General features: G+C 44.4%; 1 protein-coding gene across 13 annotated transcripts in view; it reads right to left on the minus strand.

The window, feature by feature from the left end:
- The window catches only part of shot (dystonin-like protein short stop), a 710700-nt gene that overhangs the window by 498749 nt on the left and 196424 nt on the right, over positions 1 to 15527 (minus strand). For 12 of the 13 annotated variants that reach the window (XM_075874376.1, XM_075874375.1, XM_075874379.1 and 9 more), the window contains 8 exons: positions 14032 to 14226; positions 10886 to 11104; positions 9665 to 9877; positions 9409 to 9565; positions 8650 to 8751; positions 7688 to 8115; positions 5146 to 5514; positions 824 to 1055 (listed from right to left, as the gene is read on the minus strand). In XM_075874376.1, the coding sequence (XP_075730491.1) occupies positions 824 to 1055; positions 5146 to 5514; positions 7688 to 8115; positions 8650 to 8751; positions 9409 to 9565; positions 9665 to 9877; positions 10886 to 11104; positions 14032 to 14226 (1915 nt within the window). The remainder of the gene's footprint in view (positions 1 to 823; positions 1056 to 5145; positions 5515 to 7687; positions 8116 to 8649; positions 8752 to 9408; positions 9566 to 9664; positions 9878 to 10885; positions 11105 to 14031; positions 14227 to 15527) is intronic. The other variant, XM_075874374.1, reaches the window with a different exon arrangement.

The raw sequence follows: 15527 nt of genomic DNA on the forward strand, positions 1-15527 counted from the left end.
TTCAGAGCGCGTTATGTTCAAATTAACTGTCGGAAGTACTTGGGCATTCGAATTACCGAGCATTTTCGCCCATTGGAATACACATAGCTTTGACGGGACCTCATTGTGAGTTCGAATTGACCAGAAGTTCGAATTAAGCATGCTCGAATTAAGCGTGTTTGAATTAATGAGATTCAACTGTATTTCGATTTATGTTCATTCCCTAATTAATTACATAAGTATGCTAAAGAGTCAGAACAGTGCTTTGGCTGCTTGACTATGTTCAAATTAGGCCTGTGCAAATATTCGAATGTCTATTACAGTACTAGAACTCACTTCAACATGAATTTAAAATTTTAAAATTTAAGAAACTTCTATGCAATTTCAATGTAATAGACGTATTTTACTGTATGTAACACACCTAAAGAGGCATTTTCATTACAGCAAAGTGCTGCTATGCCGCAAAATCATCAATTCAAGTAAAAAAACATACTGCCCCGAAGCGAAACTTTCATGTTAAATGCGCATATTACTTGCACCCAAATTATTTATTTTCTTACCTTTATTTTGAAACATAAAAGTATATAATGTGGGCTTATATAGGCTGAGTATGGCAAATTTTAAGAACCAACATTATTTCACACTTACAGTTTGCATTAAAATCCTGCTACTACTCACATGCGCTTCAAAATTTTTCAAGAACATGAGTTACGATTCGCTTTGACTGGTTCAAGCCAAAATAAGCGACATTCGCATGAGCCTAGTTCAATTGGCAAGTGACGAGCAGTACTGTGCAAACAAAACCCAGCCAAATGTACGCATATCCAGTAATGAATTGACTCACTGATCTTGCGATTGAGGCCATTGTAGAGCTTCTGTGCACTGCCCAAGCGAGCCCTGACCTCAGAGCGTGAGGCTGCATCAGAGAGCAGCTCACAGAGGTTCTCGGCTCTGGCTTCGGCTTCAGCCAGTGGTGGTCGCTGGGCTTCGAGGCGTTCCTCCAGGGCTGCCAGGCGACGAAGCTGGGCCTCACAGTCTCCAGCCTCCGAGAGGCGCTCGAAATCATCGCCAACACCCTGCAGGCATTGACGAAAAAAAAAGAAAGCACCACTTATGGTATCCAATCCAAGAAGTTATTGACATTTGCCTCAAAATCGCCACGAAAAATAATGGGTGTGCAAACAATTTCCAGAATGACTTAGCAGAATTGACTGTTGGGTGAGTTGGTGTTCCATCATAAAGAAAACTGAGCAAAAATTTTAGACAAAGGGTGCTGTTCTTGTCTCCCTTCGTCCAGTTTCCCACGCAGTTTTCTTGATAATTCCAGTACGACTTGCACACAAATAAGGTGATAAACTAAGGCATTCTTTTAACAACTTTGTTTGAATGAAGGGACTGCCCATGTTTCTACCTGAAATAAACTATTACATAAATACTATTCTATATTAATTGTAGAAGCTGTTCATTTACAAACTTGTACATTTGATTCATTGACTTGCTTCTAGCACTGTTTGGTTCATATTTGACTGAGGGTCAAATATTGTTGTTAGCACATTGCCACCTGAGACCAAAACTCCCCAGTATACCATGCAACATTTCGTTTCAAACTTCTGAACCGTAGTGCACTAAAGCTTACTCAAACCTCAAGTTAATAACCCTAATTGAGACAGCATAACTATTTTCGTAATCATTGCACCCACTACAATCTTTATATCGCTTTCCACCTACACGCTAACTTCAATATCACGAAGCCAGCTATAAAGAAATAACGGTTATAACGAAGTAAACTTCTAAAACGAATTTACGGATATAACAAACTTTTTTTTCGTGTAAGATGCAACTTTGTTATGAGGTTTGAGTGCATAGCCTATAAAACAAGCTGGACACAATCCCACCACAACCACGACAAGGTGCGGCCTGTTGCCTCATGTCGCCGTCAATGGGGGAGTGCATCTTGGCAGAGTTTACAGTTTTAGCCGCTTTTTTGGTGAAGCCACAGACACTCCACACATCAAAGCGGATGACACTTCCTGTTTCAATGTGGTTGCGTGAATATTTCTGCCTGTTCGAGTGCCTTTTTGTGCGCTTTCTCATGCTTTTTTTTTGTGTGTGTGTGATCTTGTGTGGGCGTAGCTTGCCTCATGTTTCCTGTGCTAGAGCACAATTCCTTAGTGCGCACATCTGTGGCAGACGGTTCTTTAGAAATGCGATGCCGCGAAGCTGTTGTGTGCTGCTGAGCAGCTCGAACACGAAAAAAGACGCTACTTTGAAGTACACTTTATTCCCCTGCGATCTAGAGTGTTTAAGAGCATATCGTGATGCGCATTATTCGGAACAGGGCACTTTTGTCACAAACAAGTGCTGAATCAGACATGCATTGCCGCCTCCAGATGACAGCATCAAATCACCGTGCCAAGCATTTACTTCGTGGGCACGCGCAACGAAAAAAAAAAAAAAAAAAAGACCAAGCATAAAAAGGCGCCCAGGGCGTGCCCTTAACCTCTACACACGCGACAGCCAACCAGCACAGATCTGGAGAATTCGAGGCATCCGAGCAAGGCCTCTTTTTGGGGGCAACCGTCTTCGCAGACGAACCGGCGAGACGAAACACTTTCCCCTGGCTGCCAGTGTGGTATGCGTGGTATGCGCCATACGCAATTTCGCGAAACCGAGAAGGATCCAAACTAGACGTGATGGAGGGTAGCATGGGTGGTGAACTCGACCAAGAAGTTGTGATGTTTGAGCGGTTTGAGTGAGTCGTGTAGTGCAGTCAGCCGATCTTGAAAAATCGAGTTATGAGGCCACTGGAGTACTTTGTTGAGAGGGTCGCCAGGATGACGTCCAGCACTGGAATTCGTTACAGTGTTTCCTTGAAAGAAATATTCGAGATGCATTCAAAGAATCGTGGAGTACACATGTGTGCAGAATATTCAAGGCCACTAAGCATTCTTGCTCAGTTGGAAGTGCGTGAGATTGCATTTGCAGTGCAGTAAAAAGTTTGTCCCCATGGCCTTCTCAGTGATTTTGTGAGTTGTTATTGATACCTGCCGATTGTGCAAGTTTGTGTGATGCCTTTACAGAGAATACATATTTTGTTTGTGTTGTAAACTTTTGGTTTTAACTCTGTCTTTGGAACACAACCGGTGTTCTTGAGGCACTATAAGGACCTGCATGTAAATTGTGTAAATTGAGCATGCTTTCACGGTGCGTTTCAATTGGCCGAAAAATATTCCCTTGAGATCTGCCCGGTGATTGCCTCCCCATGAACGGAATGAGTGACCCTTTCATTTCAGGTGAATCAAACGAGCAGCATTCATGGAGAGTATTGAGGTCTATACTCCACGAAAGATTGACCCTCTTAGAGCAAACTGTTTACATATGTGGTGTAATAGGTACTTCTAATAACGATCCAGAATTGAACCCGTGATGAGCAACTACGAAACACGTTATTCACGGCCTAATGTTTTGTGTAGCAATGCACGTGAAAGCGTTTCTCCTGGAAGGAGTGGTGGCGCCAGAGCAGGCGCGATATCAACTAGGCCCGTCCCGCCACTTTGGCAGCAGGCAACAGGCTGCACCTTGTTTTTCATCCAGCGGTCGTGCCACAACACTGCCTAAATTTTTGGCGATGAGACCGCGCATTCTCAAAATAAAGGGCCTTTTCATTTTGTCATCACTCCGTTTTGTCAACACTGCGATCAATAATGTTTCATTGCCAGTGCGGAAACACCTGAAGGAAGGCTGCTACCAGCATTGAGGTTATAGGAGTGCTAGAAACACGGATGAAGTCTACGGAGCGAGTGCTTTCTCGTTCATGTTTTTTGCCCTCCTACAACCTCAATGGGACTTTAACAAGCCCGGTTGCTGACCTTGACTCGGAGGCCGTAGGATCGAATCCAGGCTACTGCGGTCGCATTTTCGGTAGGGGTAAGAATGCTTGAGGCCTGTGTACTTAAACTTAGGTGCATGTTAAACAAACCCTGGAGGTTGAAATTTCCACAGTACTCCACTACAGCGTCTCTTATTACCATATCATGACTTGGGGACATTAAACACCATCAGTTGTTACTACCGTATTTACTCGCGTAATGAACCCGCCTTTTTTCAGAAAAGTTGACGCCAATTTGGAGGGGAGGATTCATTACGCGGGAGAAGAAAGTCACAGGAGTTATACCAGTGCGAATTTCGCGTGAGAGTTTTGACCGATTGATATGTGGTGTTTAACGTCCGTCCTAAAAACTGCCATATGATTATCAAAGACGCCATAGTGGAGGGATCGGGAAATGTCGACCACTTGGGGTTCTTTATTGTGCACCCAAATCTGAGCAAACGGGCCTACAGTATTTTCGCCTCCATCGAAAACGTAGCCATCACTGCATGACGGTTTTGCTTGTCTTGTTCCGCAAAATACGTGGCGAATTCTTTTTGTAGCCTGAAGCTCTTCTTATTTTCTCCGGTATCAAACACGCACGGATGAACGCCAAAGTGTCGTCCAGCGGGTCGGTTCTCGTGCTCCAGCGCATGGTGAACGAACATTAGGTTTAACGTGTAGATACGGTACAACCCGAACGCGCCCTGCGCAGCAGGTGCCCAACTAAGTTCACTACTACAAAACCCGACAACAAAAACGCAGCGTCAGATGGCAGCGCACAAACGCTGCGGGTGCACAACACGCCATCGGCGCGGTTGAGCTTTGCATGGCATCCAAGATAGCGGGTGCGTGGCACCGCAAACCCGCCGTTTTGGAGGCTATGCGCTTTGTTTTTTGCTTTGTTTTCTTGCCGCTGTGCTTGCGTGGTGCTATAAGCACAGAGGTCTCCCCTGCATTCGACAGATGATGCTCTGCCTCAAAAGGCGTGACTTTTAAATTTCGACCAAGCTTTAATTTTGACCTCGTCCAAGCTTGGGCTGCTCACAACTGTTTAGCATGGTTGTTAAGCTATGTTCTACCTTTTATTTCATCATTATTTTGTGATATAATCGCTTGATTTAATGTTCTTCCGATCATCAATGACACTGGCTCTCATACAGAAATAAAATGAATAGATGCATTAAATTTTTTTTCAAGGACCAAGAGGGGGGGGGTTCATTTTGCCAGTGGCTTCATTACACGAGTAAATGCGGTATTATTACAGACTAGCCCAGTTGTTGATTTTGTTACTCTACCTGCAAACTTTCCAAGAGGCGAGCCAGGACAGTCTGGAACTCGGCCGATGCTCCAGTGGCCGCACCCAGGGCACGCTCGCGCTCCTCCAGCCTCGACACCATCTCGGCCCAGTGCCGCTTTATGCCGTCCAATTGTTCACGGAGGCGTCGTGCAGTCGAGCCGTCCTTGTCGTCGAGCTGGTCGAGCAGCTCCTGTGCGCAGGTGGTGAGGCGGCGCAGCAGGGGCTCCTGGGAAGTCAGCTCGTCTCGCATGCACAGCACCTGCTGTGTCTGGGCAGCAACGAGGCGTGGCTCGGTCGCTATGGGGCCCAGCACTTGGAACATCTTGTCTTTTTGGATGAGCCAGTTGTGAAGAAGATCGTGGGTATCCTGTCAAAGAAAGGAGGGAAAAAGTTTTTCACACGAGGCACTCTTTTCACATTCACTGGTCTATATGCAACATGTGCATCCCTTTGTGCAGACGAAGCTGTTCAATAACTCTCAGTTTTCAAAAAAGCAGCTGCAGCAGTGCTCGCTTGTTAAAGGTCCTGAACCATCACTCATACTTTGCAAAAAAAAGAAAACACGTTCTCATTGTGGTATAGTGCAAAAAAAAACAAAACAAAACAAAGAAACAGGAAAGAAAGACAACACATTGTGTTCCTGTTTGTTTTTTACGCTATCCCATGATGTGTTCATACCAACTAGTCCTGCTTTCCTTAATACACTCAAACCTCGTTATAACGAAGTTGAAGGGAAGCCACAATTACTTCGTTATATCCATTATTTCGTTATATAGATTATAACAGTTTGTGGCAATGTATACTCAGATGGGCGCACACCTATAAGCATACAAAGAAGGAAACCGCCTCACGGCCCAATGTACCGCTATGCGACCACGTGTGCGATGGAAAATAAACACAGTCAAACCTCATTAATTCGAACACGTTTAATTCAAACTTTCGGTTAATTCGAACGCACGCTGAGGTCCCATCAAAGCTATGTGTATTCTAATGGGCAAAAACGTCCTCTAATTAGAACGTGCAAGCACTTGCGACGTTTATTTAGATTACACCACGCTCCAAAAATGCTCTCAGCCCCATCCCCAATCCCGCAGCGGCACCTCTCAATGCTGCACGCAAAGAAGGAAAAGAAGAAAAGGAAAGAAAAGACTGTGGCGGATTGTTTGCTCTCTCTCAAATGCCGATCTGCGACGCGCCCATGCCACGCTTCTCCCTTTTCTGTCTCTGCACGTAGACCCCCTTCTCCTTTCAAGGCCGCGCACAGAGAAGAAAAACAAAAGAATGCTGTTGCAGAGAATCCTCCTTTCTCGGTGCAAAGGGTAGCAGGGGAGACGCAGTCATTGCCATCGTCTTTAAGGCGCAGAGAGAGAAATCACTTTGCACTGCGGCACCGCTTTTCGGTCATGTGACCGGCTGAGCGCTTCCTCCATCCTCTCCGCTGACTGTGAGAGGAAAACGGCTCTAGGCCGCGCGTGACGTGGCTGTAATGTCGACGAGGTAGTTTTCAAAGAGCTGCGCGGAATGAGCGTCAAATTTCGCAAAAAACAATATTAACAATCTACGATTGTTTTTTTTTTTATGCACTATTTGATAGACGTGTAAGGAGAACGACTCTAGGCCGTGCGTGGCGTGGCTGTAAGGTCGGCGAGGTAGTTTTGAAAGAGCCGTGCGGAATGAGCGTCAAATTTCGCAGAAAACGATATTAACAAACTAAGATAGTTTTTTTTTTGTGAACTATTTGATAGACTAATTTCGTTCGTTATATCCATTTACCAGTCAATTTTACTTCGAACGAGGTTTAAAATGCATGGTTCTCAATAGAGCTTTTAAGGGGAAGTTCATTTACTTCGTTATATTCATTATTTTGTTATATCCCGTTACGTTATGACGAGGTTTGAGTGTACTCCAAACATTCTACAAAAAACAAGCGCTACAGAGAGTCGATCAGCCAAATTTCATAAGCCATGTGCAGCAATGCAATAGAGTTCTCAAGTGTGCTCTGTTCACACAAAGCCCAGGTCCTGTCCTCACCCACTTCAATGGGGAGGGCTCGAGCAGTATTTTGTAAAACGGCAGAGTGTTGCTAGTGGCTGACAACAGACATAAATCAAGAGTTGGGTCTAGATCAGATCCACTACTTACCACAGGGTGTCCTCCACATGCTGGCACTGTGCTCCATAGTGTGCTAAAATGACACAGCAACAACACTACTGTGCCCAGCAAACACAACAGAAGAGAGCAATCATATTCCATGATGCGTGCTATCGTAGCCTATTTCTCCAGTGTCATCCCTCCCCATTTAGCTTCCAGCACGCTTTTTGAGGTAAGAGAAGAGAGAAAGTGCTTGAAAGTGTACAACGAATACCAGTAACTACGCTCGTTCATGATAGACTTGCGAAATTTTTCGGTGATCGATTAGCGAGGCAATAAACTTCAATACCGAGGTAATTTGGTGATTAGTTAGAAGAAAGGTTCAGGACCCCTTCAGGATGTGACACCAATGCACTTTTTATTTGCCGCAGCACTATGTGCAAACCCACCTGGAACTCTTTCAGCAGCTGTATGAGGAGGAGGCGCGAGCGCAGGGCCCCCTGTAGCCCTTGCCACCGACTCAGCAGCTCGTCCAACTGCGCCTGAAGGGCATCAGAGCCGGGCGCTTGTGGCCTGCGCCGCAGCAGCTCCTGGGCCTGAAGACGTGCCCGGTCCATTTCAATCTGCTTCTCCTGCAGCTCTGTCTGCAGCTCGCGCAGCTGTGACAGCTGCTGTTGCGCCAGCTCCTGGCTGGCAGGCAAGTCACGGGGCACGCTACGGCTCTTCACAAATGTGAGCAAGGTACGAAGAGCCTCGGTGCATGTGCGCAGCTCTTCGGATAATGAGTCTGCCTCCTGCTGCCGGTCTGAGAGGCGCACACCTAGCAGGTGGTAGCGGTGGTTCATCTCGGATAGCTGCTGCTGCACGGGGCTCAGGTCTGGTGAAAAAAAAAGAATGTAAAGGAGTGAAGATGGGTCAGGTCACAGCACACGACCAGCACCAGATTGAGACAAAACCAGGTGGCTAGCTGCTGCGACTGGAAAACATGAGCCTGTAGCCCTAGCCACTTTACATACACAATCTTCTGTCTAGACAGACTAAAAAAATGATTAAAAGAATAGAATATGAATGAGTATATTGATGAAGTAAGAATAGCACCATCAGCACTTAGATGTAATGCTTAACACGTTAGATGCACAAATAACAGCACAGAGAAGTAGGGCAAGGATAACGCTGAAGTGGCACAGTTAGCCGTCGTCACTGCGCATGCAGATATTTCTGCTGTACAGTGTAAATCTTCTTCGGTATCTTCAAGCATTTCCTTGGTATTGTACCCTCACAAATCAAACAGAACACTGGTGCATCTGCTGGCACTCGTAGAGACAGTCGCAGCTTCCAGCACTGGTGCCTCAGGCGAGTGGTGCCAAGCACAGTAGCAAACAAACCCTAGGCTTTTTTCCATTGCACTCACCCTCGAGGGGCCCAAACTGGTCGATCGAGCTGTGTCTACTGCTAAAACCACTGGAGGCACTGGACTGTGGACTCTGCAGTGCCCTTCCTTCGGGTGATGACTCTATTGGGGTGCATGCGGGTTAGCAGGGGAGACAGAAGAGGTTAGCTTCCAAAGGAGACAAGTACAAGTAAACCCAAGTGCCAAAACACACTATGGCATGCAAGAAATAAACAATTTTCCTAGCTTACAAGTTTCTTGGCATAACTGCAGAAGAAAAGCTAAGTGCAAGCACATGTTATAGAAAGCAGTGCCACCATGTTGAAGCCATTGCATGCAGTGGACCATAATGCAGCTGAACATCATGATCACTTGGATTTGCAGGCTTGTGCACAGGTCACATTATAAAGGGCACATTATTCTAGTGACACCAACAGCAGCTGTATGACGACGCAATATGTATGCATCACTCCCACAACCGTCCATCATTTATGCAAGCTTTAGGTTCCTTCGCCAGTGTAGGAAAGGAGAGCTGTTTGTTAGATGCAGCCAAAGAAGTTGCGAATGAAAAGAAAGATAAGGTTTGTTTCTCTCTTCTTAGAAGCAAATTACAACACTCGGCAATTTCTAACATTCGGATACCAACATAGCCGCAGTGAGACATTCCAATCTCTTTAATGAAAACCAAGAAGACTTGGCATATTAGAGGCTGAACATGGACTGCATTGACATTTGCACTACGCACACTCAGATATTTACAAAACAGGTGCCGTAACCCACCATGAGCACCATTGGCATAAGGTTCCTTGTGGGGGCTGCCTCCTTTGCGAGCAGGGGGGCGTGAGCGGCTGTCCACCCGCAGCGAGTCATAGCTGCGACCCAACTCGTTGACACGGTCCATGGTGGACGCGTACTCGGCATGCTCCTTCACCAGAGGCTGCACAAGTTGCAGTGTCAAACGAGGTGTACCAAGTGCCACACCAAGACCAGAAAACAAAGAGAGGCACGGTTTACTGAACAAGAGAAACACACACACCTTAATCTCAGCAGCCTGTCGGCGCAAAATGTCCTTGTCCAGGGCAAGGGAACCAAGGGAGTCGAGACGTCCCTCAGTTGTCTGCAGCCATGACAACACTTGCTGTCGCAGCGTCTCGTACGTTGCCCCTTGCTCAGCACGCTGCCGTCCCTGCCGTTCACGCTCGGAGAGCAGCTCACCAAGTTCTTTCCACTGTTGCTCCAATTGCTTCACCTGAACACACAAGGACAGAAATAACAGAGAAAACGTTTCACACAGCCAGGGGTCACTCCTGCGGGTATTAGTCGTATCGTAAAAAACCTAGTGCTAACGAACGCGGCGGCTGCTGCAGTATTTCAGAAGCCACTTCATGACAAGCATACAGTGAGACACAATATGTATATAAGCCAAAAAGGACTCTGACAATGCTCAGACACCTGTTGCATTCACAGCATTTCTGATGACAACAGTGTTCAACAATCTTTTGTTCCTGTCTACTAAAAACTGATTCCTTACTAGAGTTTTTGCAGAGGTTCCAATTGTGAAGTGGTATATGAGATTATCCAAGTTAAACATGCCTTAAACTCACTGCACTGCAGCACTTAGTGAGCAACACGCAATCAGAACCGAGTCCACAACAACGGGGAACAAAACAAAACCCAAACATGCTGCATTTCATCTACCACTCTACTATGTCTGCTTATATAAGAGTCAGTTGCCACACCAACATTTCTAACATAGATGCTTAAGGAAGCGAGAGAGACAGAGAGAGGAAAACAAATATCAGGACAAATGCGCACAACTTGATTGAGCTACATGCTACAAGGCAGCTGCCAGCATCACATTCTTTGCACTCGTCAGGGATTTATGACTGTGCACTGTGGCACGGCACAGCTTTTTCTTTAATTTCTATAAAAAATGACACATGTGAGGCACCAGTGAGAAGAAATTGGATATTAAGTCATGACAAAGTGAGACAGAGGCCCGTATTCACAAGCCAACCTTAGCCTTACCTCACGTTCTCCTCAACTTCTTGTACTCTTTAGGTGTGTTATAAAGGCATAATGGTAAAAGGGTAAAAGATAGGGACAAGATTGGTTCATGAATACTGGCCTACTTTGTTCATCAAGTACAATAAAGCTTTAAAACCAATAAGAAAAACTTGACGAAATGATGACGTTATTTTGTGAATACGGGTCAGAATCTGCCCTGTAAAGAAAAGTGGGCAGGTCCCATGCATACCTTGTCCCGCACGGGCCCAGTGTCAGTGACGTCACGTTTGGCACAAAGGGCCCGTCCCGCACGCAGAAGGTCCTCAAACTCATCCTTGCGCAGGTTGCGCTGGTTCATAGCGTGCTCAAGGCGCGGCTGCTCTTCGCCCTCCACGGCTTGCAGCACATTGGCAAGCCACTCTTCAAAGCGGTTTGCCATGCCAGTGAATTGGTCCAGGCAGCTTGACACCTGTGCATCACACGCCAATGCTTTCATATACTCTCTTCAAGGATGGAAAAGCAAAGTGGGATGAGTGCTCAAGGTCATCAGGCTCAAGGTAATGAGGCTCGCGTAACGTTCGTACCCTTGTCGCCCCTCCCTGCTTAGCTTCCAGCGCTTTTGTCAGGACGAGAAGAGAGAATGCAATTGCAGCATGTGACATATCTTTGAAACTCCACTGGTACTGGACGGATAATGTTTTTATGGTGGTGAATTTGTGAGGCAATAAGCTTCTTTAGTGAGCCCACTACATGGCTCGTAAAAAATTGTTGCAGGGCCCAATGAACATATTACCCTAAAATCGATTCCGATTCATCATTTTTTAAGCTTAAAATGCTTGTTAGGACGGCTTATATGCTCCAAGTATTAATTTTAAAATGTTACATAATTTACAGGTCATCACTCCCATCCTACTGGAAGTCAAATCCTGCTACTACTCAAAGTCGTTTAGACTTCCTTTGAATGAAAAAAAAAAGGCATTTGCACAGAGACCTGCCTTATTACAGTTAAAAAAAAAATATTGCGCAGGTTAGTTAGATCAATATATATGAGCCCAATTTTCTTTATATGTCATATATACTATTTGAATTCGATTCGAAATTGTTCAAACAAGATCACTATTTTCTTCGAACCTAAAATTCACTATTCGCACAAGCCTAGTCAGATGCATTGTTATCACCTGGCACCTGAGCACATGTTGTAGCCAGTTTTCATTGTTTTGCATAGGGCCTGTGTGCCTCGTATTTCTTCCCACTTAAATGCAGCAACTTGTGATGGGACATTTTCATTATGAAAGTGCACGACAAAGGAAGGTCATTTTGCACACTAAATATAGCTGCGTTGATCTTTTTTTGTATGCCTGAGGCTTGTGGTTGTGACTAGTGTAAACAAAGATGTTCAGCTTCATATTGTTCAGGAAAAGTTAGATGGGTTGAAAATAAGAAAATAACCGAACCTCAAAGAAAACCTTGCAGACTTTCTTAGCACCTTGGCGTGTAATGGCTTAGTCAAGGTAGCGCCATGCAATGGAGGTGTATACAAAAGTGATAGCAAAGCTAGTAAAACAGCCTCTCGGATCCCTTTTAATTTTTTTCTATTCGTCGAAATATGGTCATTCTGCAGTTTTATTGTTAAAATATGGTAGCAATTTATTCCTGAGCATAATTATTATGAACCCGTGAAATCGAATACTACAGTAGAATCTCGATGATACGAATTTTAAGGTTGCTTCAGATGGACTACTTTATATGAAATGCGACCGCGATTCGGTGTTACATAAACGGTTTCTCCAGCCACCACGAATGATATGAACGCGCGATTGACCACTGCTCGCGATGGCGCAACGCAGCTTGTCCTTGAGACGAAGGTTCGTTCACACTGTGCCTCGAAAGAAGTGAACGCAGCAAAACTCGCAGGAATTCCCTTGCTTTGCCGCCTAAGTGGCCGGGAAACCACGCTGCGAGACTGGCACAAAAAAATGAGCCAGAGACCAATTTTTTTGCCCCGCGATAGCAGATCGCCGTTTTGCTTCACGGCTTTGGCTGCACCGGCTGCACTAGCTCTCAAACCACGTGATGTAAAGAATGAGCCGCAAATTCAACATAATGACAAAGGCATTGGCGGTGGCTCGCGTCAGCCTATCGTAAACTACCCATTAACCTCACGGCTTTCACAAAGATGTGTTCATCAACAGCCTGGTTTAGATTATGATCGCTGCAAACAGTGGAAGTATAACAAGGTGCAGCAGCAGCAGTGAGTCAGCATGACCTAACGTGTCTCGTTTTTGCACTGTCGGCTGAATCTGTCGCCGCCGCTGCCAGTGCATCTGCTCGTGTCGTTTCTGCTAATGTATCTCCTGAAACGACGTTTGTACAGGCATAAACCATTTCTTTTTCAGTGCTTTGCATGCACAACTAAAACTCGGTACAAAATTTAATGCTCAGGAAACAGGCAAAATGGAATGAATTCTCATGCGGCGAAGACGGCGGCGGTAGGCGAAATTAATGTGAACATCTTCGTCGGATGCAGGCATAATTTTGTGGCTGCTCTGGCGTTTGTGTGACTGATTTTTTTTTATGTCGGCTTCGCGGTGGGTTTTTCCGGCCATTTAAGAGGCAAAGCAAATGAATTTCCAACAAGTTTTGCCGCTTTCCCTTCCTTTGATGCTAAGTGTGAACGCGTTTTAAGCGCCAGCAGCACGAGTAAAAAAACCGCGGCCGTTTATTGAGAGGCGGTGAAGGCAGGAAAGTTCCAAAGAACATGGACTTTTCCATGGACTTCCATGGACTTTTGTTCAGTAAAATGTAGTTGACCCCAATGAAGTTCTTGTTCACCTTTATGATCAGCTTTAACTAGTTCTTGGTTTACATGAATTTGGGATGATAGGAATATTTTGCGCGCTCCCTTCGAATTTATATCATCGAGATTCTACTTTGTTAGATTAGTCTAAATACTTTACTTGAAAGCAGAGTTTTTATCAGGCTGAGCCAAATAAATGTTTTTTCTTGTTCCTTTCCTCCCCATTATATGTATATTTCATTCAGCATTTTCAAACAACATATTTGGTCCTACTTAGCATGTCAGCATTTGGTTTTTTGGGCACTTCTGATAAGACAAACTTGTGATAAGATGAACAAATGACAGTGATCCTTTCCAGTTCGTCTTAGAAGGAGTCTGCTGTAATACAGAAGATTCTATTATGGCCTTTGCCTTATTTAGCACTATTACTGAGTGATACACGCAGTCATCTTTTAAGAGCTGTCGCTCAATGTACAAGCCACGATGCTAGGACATCAAGTTAACAAAACTCCAGCAGTAGCTGTAACTGTCCTTTCTACCCGTTACGTTGAGCAGTAATGTTTAGCAGGCTTTCAATGTGCGAATGTTGGTTGCCTGACCTCATCAAGCAGTTCACCCCTCCTCGCTGACTTGTCGAGCACCTTCTCGTAGCGACTGTTGATGTCTTTGAGCTTGGCCTCCACCTTCTTGGCCAAGCGAGCATTGCCGGGCAATTCCCGAGCAGAGGCATTGAGAGCATCTATGAATGGACGCTGGCCGTCAATTTCTGACCGAAGCACACGGTGTTCATGAATCTGGAATTCAAAAAAGAATACTTAGCATTAAAAGCACTTGTGCAAGAATGTAATGAAAGAGCACGAGCAATAATCGCTGAATGCTATGCCAGCTGTCTGGCCACAACCTCTTGTATGTCTCGCAAGTATCATCTTCCATATTTTAACACACTTATTTTATTTTTATTACATCATCCACATAAAAATCAAATTTCTCCTATATGATGGAGGCATTTACACAACTAGTAGCATGGCTGAACAAAGAAGAGAAACTGTAAAATGGAGAACAGGGAAAGTTGATGCAGATTAACAGTGGCTAATGGCGCGAAAAACACAGACTAAAAGCAGGCTTGTCTTAGTGCTGACTTTTCACTGAATAATCATTGAAAAACCTGTAACAGTTTCTTGGTTTTGTTTGAATTTGTTTTTTTAGGCTTGTGAAAATATTCGAATGCTTCACATATTTGAATGAATATTACAGTATTCAAATTTATATTGTTGAAAATTTTGAAGCATTCGAAAGGAACAAATAACTGTACATTATTCTGCATGTAAGCCCTGTAAAGATGGTTTCACTGCAGTTAGTGGGTGCTAAGTTTTGAAGGCACCTGTCAAAATGCATGATAATCAGCACTTATTTTTTTTGTAAAGGTGGTTTCACAGCAGTAAATTAGTGCTATGCAATGAACACAACTGTATATATAAAAAAAGATCCACACTGCCGCAGAGTCCCATTTCAAGATTAAAGAACATATCTTATCGAATCATCATTTTTTAAGTTTGTTATACCTACTTATATGCTATAAGTATAGTAAATGTTACAACAACATAATTTACAGGTATCACTTGCATTCGAGTGAAAGTGATTTCCTGCTACTACTGGAACTTGTTTCCACTTTCTTTGAACCAAAAAGTATGGCATTTGCATAGGCCTCGTTTCAATATGATATATATATATTGTGCAGGTTAATTGGGTCATGACAAGACAAATATGCCAATTTTTCTTTATAATATGTGACATACAGTGTTCAAATTCGATTCGAAATGATTCGACCGAAATCACTATTCGCTTCGAGCCTAAAATTTACTATTCGCACAAGCCTAATTTTTTTCTTAGTCCTGTAATAATTTGAGTAGTATTTACATCCGCTTGACAATGTTTGGGTGTGCAGTGCATTTTTTTTTTATTCGAACGGCAGTGGCCAAATCAGTCGGGAGGTGCTCTGTTTGTGTGTTATATGTTACCTTTTTTTAAAATGCAAAATCAGTTGAAAGTTAGCACTGTGCCACGTCCGCTTTTAGTCTGTGTCTTGTGATTTTCA

Source organism: Rhipicephalus microplus, chromosome 9 (assembly GCF_043290135.1).
Source record: "Rhipicephalus microplus isolate Deutch F79 chromosome 9, USDA_Rmic, whole genome shotgun sequence".
Taxonomy (NCBI): domain Eukaryota; kingdom Metazoa; phylum Arthropoda; class Arachnida; order Ixodida; family Ixodidae; genus Rhipicephalus; species Rhipicephalus microplus.